This window comes from Arachis ipaensis, chromosome B1 (genome assembly GCF_059453495.1).
Source record: "Arachis ipaensis isolate K30076 ecotype BB chromosome B1, ASM5945349v1, whole genome shotgun sequence".
Lineage (NCBI taxonomy): Eukaryota > Viridiplantae > Streptophyta > Magnoliopsida > Fabales > Fabaceae > Arachis > Arachis ipaensis.
In genome coordinates this window covers 18,992,162-19,003,659 of record NC_142436.1, presented here as the reverse complement: position 1 = coordinate 19,003,659, position 11,498 = coordinate 18,992,162, and the positions used below count along the sequence as shown (strand labels likewise).

The window sequence follows — 11,498 nt, the reverse complement described above, 5'->3', positions numbered from 1 at the left end:
TCGAGGTGGTAAGGTTAGAATAGGCGGGATTGCAGTCTGAGTAGCCAAGACTTGTAAGGGTATTTTGTGGTGGAGAACTTGGGTAGGTAGGCGATTTAGTAAGTAGGCAGAGGTCGCTATAGCTTCAGGCCAAAAAGTTTTTGGAACTTGTGCATCAAAAAGCATGGCTCGGGTCATCTCAAGTAACTTACGATTTCGCTGCTCAGCCACACCATTTTGTTGGGGTGTATTTGGGCAGGAAGTTTGATGGATAAGACAAGTTTTCATAAAAAAAATCGCGCATTGATTGGTTTATAACTTCCCCACCATTGTCTGAGCGAAGTACTTGGATTTTCTTGTTGAATTGAGTTTGAATCATTTGGTAGAAAGCAAAGAACTTATCAGATACTTCAGATTTGTGTTTTAAAAAATATACCCAAGTCATGCGAGAGAAATCTTCCACAAATAACACAAAATATTGAAAATTATTATGGGAAATAAAGGCTGGGCCCCACAGATTAGAGTGTATTAGAGAAAAACTGGAATTGACTCTAGTGTTGGTTGGAGAAAAAGAAACTCTGTGATTTTTTGCACGAATACAAGTTTCACATTTGAGGGGTTCAGTACTACTTGTAAAAAGACTAGGGAATAGAAACTTGAGGTACCCAAATGAAGGATGTCCGAGACGCCTGTGCTATAACCAAAGTTGCCTAGTAACCGTTCCGTGAGCAAGCATGGCATGACCCTGGTGTGCTACTTCATCAACGTAGTAAAGGCCTTCTCGCTCAGTACCACGCCCAATGATCTCCTTCGTAAGAATATCCTGTAAAAGACAAAAGGTAGAGTACATGAGTACCACACAATTTAGTTCCTTTGTTACTTGGCTAACAGACAATAATTTTGATGATAGTGCAGGGACATAGAGACAATTTTTTAATTTCAATTTTTCTGAAAAAGTAATGGAGCCTCCTCCTTTAACATCAATTAATTCTCCACTAGCTGTTTCAATATGGGCTTTTGAGGGTATAGTCAAGCTGTTAAAATCATGGAGGTCATGAGTCATAGTATCGGTAGCCCCACAATCGAAAATCCATTCATTTATCTTTTTAATTGGATTCTGATTTTGAGTCTCCCCTTCATATTGAGTCGCCGTCTAGGCTGAGCAGCCAAGGAGTTCAGTAGTCCTTGCCCTTACCGCCACTGCTGCCTTGCTATCATGACTTGCTTCCGCTCTTCTGGTCTCGCCACCGCGGCTGGTGACATCTGGGATGCTAGCGGCGGCTCCTTTACTCTGATTTCTCGATGACTTGGAATTATTTTTCCACCAATCTGGGTAACCCACAATCTTAGAGCAGTTTTCTTTGGTGTATTTCTTCTTTCTTCTTCCACCAATTGCTTTTTTCATCAGAGTTGTCCATAATGGATAATTATATCCGTTTAGTTTGAAACCAATTGACAAATTGTCAGAATTAGTTTGTGATGATCGCATGTCAAAACTATTGCGTAGCATATTTGCAATTTGTAATGTCAATTCGTCAGAATTTTGAGTCCCTAAAACCTAACTCTGCTATGATACCATGTTACCATGGTACAAAGAGTTTAGGAAAGAAATGAAGAATTATTTAGAAAAGTATTATTTTTATTAATATCTAGTGTTCTTATCCATGTACTTAGCATGTCGGGACCTTGAGATCTGCTTCCAATGGATTTCCTTCCTGACATACCAACGCTTACAGAAGCTAACTAGAGCCTTCCTTCTTGCCTCCATAGTCTCATCATAAACTCCATCACTAGCTAAATCATCCAACTTCCTGATTTAATCCTCCAACTGTTGTACCTTCAAATCAATATCACCAAACTTCTCCTTGTGCCATCTACTAAAAGATATCGTCAAAGCCTTCAACTTTTCAGTAAATTGAACATCTTCTAGACCCCTTCATTCCTCCTTCACCATTCTGAGAAATCCGTCATGTGTGAACCAAGAATTCAGACTTTGCAATGGCCTCAGCCCCCCTCTTAATCTACTGTCCTCCACTATCAAAGGACAATGATAAGATAAACCTCTTGGCCCACCTTTAAGCCGCATCTCAGGAAACTGTTCAAGCCATTCCAGGCTAACGAAGACTCTATCAATGCGACTGCAAGATTGGCCTTTGAACCATGTAAATTTACAATCATTCAGTTCTAAATCCACTAACTCCATATCCCGTATCCAGTCTCTAAAATCTTCCGCTGATGCTGTTAAAGCATTTGCTCCTTTCCTTTCTTCTACTCTCACAACCTCATTAAAATTACCCATATAACAAATTGGGACCTGGCATACTCCAGCAATAAAACTCAACTCCTCAGTTAGCTTCTCCTCCCTGACATGCGCACTATACACCAAACAAAGCGCACAATGGAAATTATTGTTCATCAACACCCCTTCCACACACAGCCACCTCTCTCCTTTATAACAGTTACTCAACTTAAAAATCATTTTGTCCCACATTAACAATAGACCTCCAGAAGCCCCTTCGGAACCTACATATTCCCAATCTATCGCATCTTTTTTTCAAATTTGCACTACGTTAAATTTAGTAACTTCATTCTTCTTTGTCTCTATCAAGCCTAGTATATTCACATTATTTTTTCTCTTAAAATTTTTAACCATACCCACTTTTTCAACACCCCCAATACCCCTCACATTTCAAAAATTATAAATCATTTAAGCACATTATTACCCACCTTATTCCCATTTTTAGGCCGGCTCCTTCTTGCTATGATGAGAAGAAAGTATTACAGTAAAAAAAATGAATGAGTATAATAATAAATTCGTATTTTATAAATTTTTTTTTAACGTTTACTGTGAATAAAAATTTATTTAAAAATTTTCAAATGATGTAGAAATTTAATTAAAAAAATAACTAAACTACTTAAAAATTATTCAAGAATTTTATTTTTGGTAATTTTACCTATCAACCAATTATGTTAAAATTTTTAAAAGTAATAATGTTATTTTCATTTTAATAATATTATTTTATATAAATCTTTATAAAGAATAATATTATAAAATATAAAAATTATGTTATCATTTTATAATTTTTTTATTATGGTTGTTATTAGATAATTTTAGTAAATATTTATTTAAGTTATAAATGGCTATTAAGAGGTTGTACCTTGTGGAATTTAGTACCTGATACAACACTTTACAAAATTTAGTACCTGATACAGCTATAAATTTTATATGGGCTGCAACTATAAATTGTAACGTGATAATTATTTTATTCTAATTCACTACTATTTTTCAAATAGATTTTTCTTATGATATTTATTTATGGCATTAAGGCAACTTGAATTTTGGTGCTAGTAGTCACAATCAGATTTTCAATTGCGAAAAGAAGTTAAACTTACGAATTGTGCTTTCGTTTATCTCTTCAAAAATTGTAGCAAAAAAATATTATCAGATTCACAGAAAGTTAAAGGCTTAATTCGTATAATTTATTGTTGACATACACAGAAATGGAGAACAGGAGAAGAAAAAGATAAGGACAACTCATCTATATGCCGCCTCTTTTCCAATTCTCAATAACATTGTTAGCTACTAAATTATTATTGTATATATCATCCCTTACATCTTTACTTACTCATCAGTCAACTTAGCCTGCAATTATAATATAGTATATGGATATATATCTCAATTTTAGATTTTTTAAATAAATATTTTAAATATTTTATTTATTAATATAGATAATTTGCACATAATTTATATTTTTATATTTTATTATTTATCTTATTTACAATATAAATAAATTAATTATGACTATATTCTATTTAAAAATTTATGTACTCTTTTTAAATATTAATTTAAATGTGTTGATTTCTAAAAAAATAATGTATTAATTTCAAATAAGTAATTTCAAATCACAACTTTTTATATAAAATTTATCTGTTTTTTTTTAATTAGTAATTTTTTAAGTAAATCTAAAACTAATGAGTTAAAATCATCTATCCCATTCACTATTTAAAATTAATTTTGGTTTTTCGCCAATAGGACCGACACTTATTTAAGCGGACTAATGAATTAACTACTATGACCAACCCAACTTAGTTAAATATAAATAGGATATAAATTAATTAAACTTAATCTAAATAATAACAAAATATATCGATTTTTATTTTTTAAATCGGTCAAAATCAGATATTAATATATTTTTATTATTTTAAAAAAATATATTTTTATATCTATAAAAATTATATTTTTATACTTACAACTACTATAAACAAGATATGTAAAATACGTCAAATTGTATCTATCTTATTTATTTAAAAATTATGTTTTATCTTCTTTATAGTATAAATAAAATAAATAATAGAACACAAAAATATAAATTATGTCTAAATTATTTATACCGATAAATAAAATATTAAAAATATTAATTTAAAAAAATTCCTTAATCACTAATCAAATATTTTTTTATGGTTATTTTTTATTTTATAATATTTGACACTTAAAAAAATACATTAAAAAGTAATATATTTAGACATTAGAAAAAAATAAAAATTTTTATAATTATATTATTAGATACTAAAAATTTTTCATTAAATTAATTATTTATATAAAATATATATTAAAAATAAATTAATAAATATATATTTACACACATATATAATAATTAATTTAATAATTAATTTTTAATGTACATATATTTTTAGACATTAAATAAAGATAAATAGATATCAGAATATTGTGATTCTAGATTTCAAGTTTATTGAAACCAATAACAATAAGGGGTGAAATTTTACTTAACAGCAGGACAAAGTTATCCGTGTGTGAATCTAATTTTTCTGTAAATATCATAGAATCTAATTTTTCTATAAAATTTATTTGGATGAATTTTTTTAAAAAAATTTCTTAAATTATTTTTTTTAATTTAGAAAAATAAAAATAATTTTATATTTAATTATTTTATATAAAAAAATTATTTATCAATTATATTTAAATATAATAATATAAAAGTAGTTTTTATTTATTTATTACGTACACAATATTTTTTTTTAAAATTTCTTTTTTAAAAAAATATACATTATGAAAAAAGGATTTTTTTAAATATTTTTTTAATATTTTTATTTTTATTATTAAAAAAATTTTAAACACAGTAAAAATAAAAAAAAATTAAAAATATTTTTTATCAATTTAATAATACTACTCAAACAAATCCATAATATAGTACCCAAATTTGTAATACAATCTTAGTTGACGTTACATTTCTAAAAGTTCAAATTCCTAAGTGTAATAACATAGATTTCGTTGAAAACGGTTAGTCAAATTTACCAGCAGTCATCACATGTTTATGGTTTATAATCATCATGAAATTGTCAAGGGGATAAAAGATTCCACCAACACGTGATCGAATTCTCAGATTAATCCATGAAAATACCTTAGTCAAACACATTCAATGTTACATGAAATGAATTCAGCAAATAACGTTGCATTGATTCCACTAAATCAAGTGGATATACTATATATATATAGTTCTTTTCTACAACTAATAAAAGAAAATTCAACGTCAACCCGTTCGCAAAAAAGTAGGTCACGACGGCTGGGAACTAATTAGATTTTTTTAAAAAATATTTAATTAACTAACATGTATTTTAAAAACACATATTAAAATTATTATTAATAAAAATTTTAAATAATTAATGCAATAAATATATTAAAATCTTTCTTGCATATTTTTTTATAATTTTTTTAGTTAATAATTTAACATTAACTAAATCTATTTTTCTAAAATGTGGATTGTTTTCTTCAAATTTGGTTCAATGTATGAGAAAGTTAATAAGGTTAATTAAAAAATAAGCCGTAGACACAGTTGAAGCTCCAATCTCAGCTCATTGGTGTCACGAGGGCTAAGAAGGTCAACGGTAGAGAAATGGATTTAATATTTCAACGCATAATGGTCGTAATAGAAATTTAGTCGTTGCGATGACTAAGATAAAAATTTATATATTTTATTTTTATAAAATTTAAAAATTTTAATATAATAATTTTTTTTATAAAATAAAATATTCGATAAAAAAATTTCTTAAGAACTCTTGGTAAAAAAAAAAAGGGTAATAAAAAATCGACTTGGTAACTGAGAACATTCTTAAGATTTTTTTTTAAAATATTTTTGCTCAATTTTTATATTGGTTAATTAAAAGACTTGAGAATTCCCCTTTTTTTGCTGGAGTCTGCAAGTACCGATCATCCGAACAATTTAGGTAGTAAGGTAGAGTTGGCACCGACCAAAAACAAAAAAAAAAAAAGAAAAAAAAGGTAGAGTTGGCCAATTTTTTTAATAATCAAAACAGTGTCTAGTGCAAACATGTTCATTCATTTATCTAGTCACCAAAAAAAATGTTCATTCATTTATCTAAGCCTATAATCACAATCCATGAATTTTGTACAGCTCACTAAGCCTATGATTTCAATCAATTAATTTATCTGGCATGCATTTTTATTTTTGGATAAGTCTTTTTTTATTTAAGAATTTGCTACTAAACAATAGAAGTAGGAGATAGTTTTAAGTCTTTTTTTTGTCTACAGCATTTTTTAATCTAATAGACCAATGATTAATCCATCGTGAATTTAAACTTTATTTAAAAATCTGTCACTGACTAATAAATTGTTACATACACAAAACAGAATTTGAATTCCCAACTTATTTAAATGGGCGAGTGAACCGACTCAACTAACTCAAGTTAGTTGGTAGTCTTAAGTCTTAACCTGCCAAATGTGGAAAAAACAAGTGGGTTAAGGCCGAAACTTTCACATAAATTTTTTACTTCATCCAAATGAAATGTAATATATAATTTATAAAGGAAAGATTTCAAAAACATAATATATTGGTGGGTTGGCCCACATACTACCCCTATTGCTCCTCTTTTCCATTTCTTTTATAATTTTTGGTGTGACACTGGCTCCCATTTTGATAAGCGTTTTTCCTGGTTGCCTTCTTTCAGATAAATGTTAATGGAACAATCCTCCAGTCCCTCCAAAAAACTAAACAAAAAATAGCACAAATAATCAATCAGCTCAGGTTAAAAATATAATCAGTCAACTCGCCTGGGAAGTTGGGCCTATATTTGAAACCTGAGATGATCATTATTTCTGAGTGCTTAATAAGACTGAATGATAAGCCTGGAAGCCCGACAAAAATGTTAAATTCCCAAAGTGCAAAAATTTGGTCATACTTATCTATCTATCTATCGATATCTATCTACTTAGGTATATTTATCTATATCTATCTGTATCCATCTATAAGATGTACCCATTTATCAAACATTTTTTTATAATTGAACTTATATTATTGTCAATAAAAAATGATGTAAGTAACAAAATAAAATAATTAATTACTACGATATAACTATGACTATTTTCAATTTTTGTTATCATTATTTTAAAATGTGAAGCAAAAATATTTTGATAAACACGTTTTTTAGTAATATCATCATGATTTTTGAAGTCATATGTGATAGCAATACCAGACTAAATACGAGGAGTAGTGGATCCTAATCTAGCTAAATTTTGACTAAACTTTGAAAATTTTAATGCTATAATACTTTTCAAATCCTCTTGAGCATAATCCTATTGCAATATGAGAAGAATGTCTATGTTATGGTAATTTCACCCAAAAAATAATAAGTTACTCTTACAACACGTTTTTGTAGAATACTCAAGGCTCTAGATTGAGCAGTAAGAACAACTTTTAATTTATTATGAATCTAAAACGATGAGAAAAAAATATATCACAGTATAAAAAATGAAGAATAAGTAAAATAGTAAATTCATATTTTATAAATATTTTTTAACACTTACTGTGAATACAAATTTATTTAAAAGATTTAAAATGATTTAGAAATTCAATTGAAAAAAAAATAAAAATTTAGTTATAAATTTGATAAAGATACAAATAATTAAATACTAAAAAAATAACTAAACTTAAAAATTACAATTAATTTTTAAATTATTTAAAAAAATATCTTGATATTTTTTAATTCTCTCTCATATTTTCATAAATTATATAAGATTTTTATTTTACTAATTTCACCTATTAATTAGCCCATTATATTAAAAATTTTAAAAGTAATAATGTTATTCTTATTTTAATAATATTTTTTTATATAAATTTATATAAAACATGATATTATAAAATATAAGAATTACCATATTATTTCATAATTTTTTTTATTATCGAAATATATTACTAGATAATTTTAGTTATTATTTATTTGAGTTACAAGTACACTTTGTGAAGTTTAGCACCTGATGAACTCGTGAACTCACATGCACTGCAACTATAAATTATGACGTTATCATTCAATGACATAACGCAATTCTTTATTGGGTTCATCTACGGTAAAGTTGCAATTTCATACAGATTTACAGATTTTTGTCTTTTTTAAACCTGCGGACACGTGTTGCTTCTGTGAGGTAGCTCTCAGAAAGCTGGGGAAGCTCATGGAAGGGATGGCTGAGCCGGTTAGAAAGGTCAGCTGAGAACGGGGTTCGCGTTGCATAGAGTCCCGTTAGTGCCGTTGTTGGGCCTTGAGGTTTGACCCAAAAAAGAGTGGGGGTAGGCAAGGCAGTTGTTGCTGTGGGTCAATCTTCTCCTGTGGTCCAAAAGAACCCTAGCAGCGTTCAGGAAATTAGAGCCCCCGCGGGTATCGTGACTCCCACTGCAACCGGAGCTTGGCTTCCTCGTCCGTTGCGGCAGCTCCGTCCGGGTCAAGGACCACTCCAAGGACGCCATTCACCGGAGCATGCGTCGTTGCCAAGGACCGGTGGTGCAAACGAATGCCGTCGTGGTCAGGTGCGGTTGGCCTGTAGTCGGTGTTGCTGCCCGTCGTCCGCTGTGCGTGTAAGTCGAACGTAGGATCTGCTCTGCCCGATGAATCATCATCTTTGAGTGCTGGTCTCGAAATGTATTCAGGTTAGGTTGAGTATGAGTATTGCTTTTGAAACTTGTATTGTGAATTTGTAGATTCTGGTATTGGCTTAAAGGTGGAAATCTGAAATGCCGCTGATGTTGGGTAGTTGGTAAAAGAGTAAGTTAAATTAAATCATTGTTAGCATTTTAGGAACTCGTGAATGAACAAGTAGGTAGATTCATTAGACATATGTGTTAGTTATAAGTTAGTAGGTTCAATATATTCTGGGTGTGATAAATTGTTAATGCAATGGGTAGTAGTAGCAATCTAGGGAAGATAATAGAAACATGGCTGTTGAGTGGTAAGTACCTATTACCTCCCGTTAGGTAATTGTGATGTTATAGGAGGAAGGTTAAGGGCTTATATATTGTGCAAGGTGATTGATTATGTTAAACCGCTATTTAGATGTACCCTTGATGTAAGGTAGTTTGTTTATTCCAAATGGAATATGATTTCCCCGTTTACGGCTAAGTATGGGTGCTGTGAAATTAAGGACTTGTAGCAATCTACTAGGGAAGGGCATCTTCATGGACATTAGAGACATAGACATGGCATTTTCAATGTTTCGTTTCGTGGCGGGTTTAGCAACGAGTATATGATGAAAAGAAAGGTGTAAATGAATTCCAAGTTGATCTTGATATGTTTTCTCCCTTTTGAGACGTGTTTTTTTTTTTTTTGTTGTGTTTTTGAAATGCTGGCGATAAAATTTCGAAAGGGTTTTTATCCTTTTGGGAAGAAATCTGCCGGGAACCTTGTTGAAGTTATGGTGCTGCGGAGGATAGGAAATTAAATTTTTTTTAAGTCGGTAAGCTATGTATAGACAGTTACAATGCAGAGGTTTTGCCTTATTTGTTGAGTAAGATATAGTCCCTTTTTGATAGTTGTGGTTGATGTTCTGAGTACATCGTTTCTCTGTTTTGCATGTGATTAGGGTAGAAGGTTGCCCAGTTCTTGCCAATGGATTTCAGCAGTTTCTTTGATAGTGAGGGTGAAGACTCATTTGGGAGTGCCTCTGATGATGGTCGCGGACGTTATAGTGCGAGTGATGATGACTATGATGACGACGAGAACCTCGAGTGCAATGAGGCCCGCGAAGGCGGGGCCGATGATCGTAATGGGACGGGTGATGCAGATGATGCATCAGAGGGTGGTTAAAAAAACAAATTAAAAACAAACTTATTGTTCATGTTCTATATTATTTTAGAATAGTTACATATTCAAAAAAAATATTAAATTACGTATTTTAAAGTGTAATTTTAAATTTTTGAGTATTTTCTAGTTTTTTTTCCTATAGTGCAAGGCCAATCGGTTCAACCAGTTACCACTGGTTGAACCAATAATCCATTGACCAGGTGGTTTGACCGATTCTATCACCGATTCCGTTCTGATATCTATGAAAGAAACAATTACTTACTACTAACACAATAATATTTTGACGTGACACAACAAGAATGCCTCCCTATTTTTTTAATAAAATTCCATACTACTCTGATAACAGATAACTTTAATCACAATACTAACACTAAATTAGAAAAACATTAATAAAATTTCAATAAACTTTCTATTTCCATTAGTGAATAACAATGCCATTCCATAATCAATATGTACTTAAACCTATCGTAACACACGCACTACTCTTTAATTTAATGTTCGTTATCTTCATGTCGGCCGTTACGGGTGTAAGTAAGCAAACCGACCCGGAATGTACTGCAACATTGTACAGGCGTTTACCCAGCTGCGTGATAAACAGGAAAAGTAGGGTTTATCTGGTCTTCTTCGGGTTAACCCGATCAGGTCGGCTCGGTTTTTCCATGTCTCCCTAAACACCAAATCGAGCAGAACCGTTTTCAACTTGTGTTCCAAATTGTCTTGCTTGTTTTCGTTTGTTAGTCATTTTTTCGTTCGACGCAATTTATGTTTGAAATTGAACTACAGTCATTCGAATCAATTACATTTGATTTGCTACTAAAAATTCTAAATCAAATTCATTAAATTCAGTTTGCATAGAATTATTGAACAAGACCTCCTACTTACGTTTTCGCTTTGTGGGAATTCATCTCACTTTAAACTTTTTTGGGTTTATACGGGTGAATTACCCACACAAAAATCACCTCACCTTTTTACTCAAAACAAACAAAGGTAGCTCCACCAGTGTTACTAAAACCGGTCTGGACTTGCGGGTTCGATCGAAAAATCGGTAAAGTTGAAATTATACTGGTCCAGTTCAATATTTAGACCGTGTAAGACAGAGAACTATTTCGAAATAGTTAAATCTGGAGTTAACCCCTCAAAAATCAGTAATGTCCGGTGAAAACCGGTATGACCAATCCGCTTGGAATTGAAAATTTGTTCAAAATGCTAGAGGCAGGGTTCCAACCCTTACCCTCATAAATGGAGCTGCCATATGCTCTTTATATATATATATATATCTCAAATAATTTATTTTTATTTGATTTATTTTAATTTTAGTTATAAACTCATTCATTCTTAAATTAATTATATCTTTATTTAACAATAATTATAAATTTATTTTTTTTAAATTGTATAATATCTATTAATATTATTTT

General features: G+C 30.5%; 1 protein-coding gene across 1 annotated transcript; it reads right to left on the bottom strand.

The window, feature by feature from the left end:
• Window positions 1-1,915: 1,915 nt before the first annotated feature.
• On the bottom strand, window positions 1,916-2,278 carry LOC148575872 (uncharacterized). Its single transcript, XM_088502600.1, has one exon. It carries the CDS (start codon window positions 2,276-2,278, stop codon window positions 1,916-1,918), a length of 363 nt encoding a protein of 120 aa, XP_088358726.1.
• Between the last annotated feature and the right edge of the window lie 9,220 nt (window positions 2,279-11,498).

Coding starts and splice junctions, on each gene's coding strand:
- LOC148575872 (XM_088502600.1), bottom strand. CDS start 2,278: ATGGGTAATTTTAATGAGGTTGTGAGAGTAGAAGAAAGGAAAGGAGCA.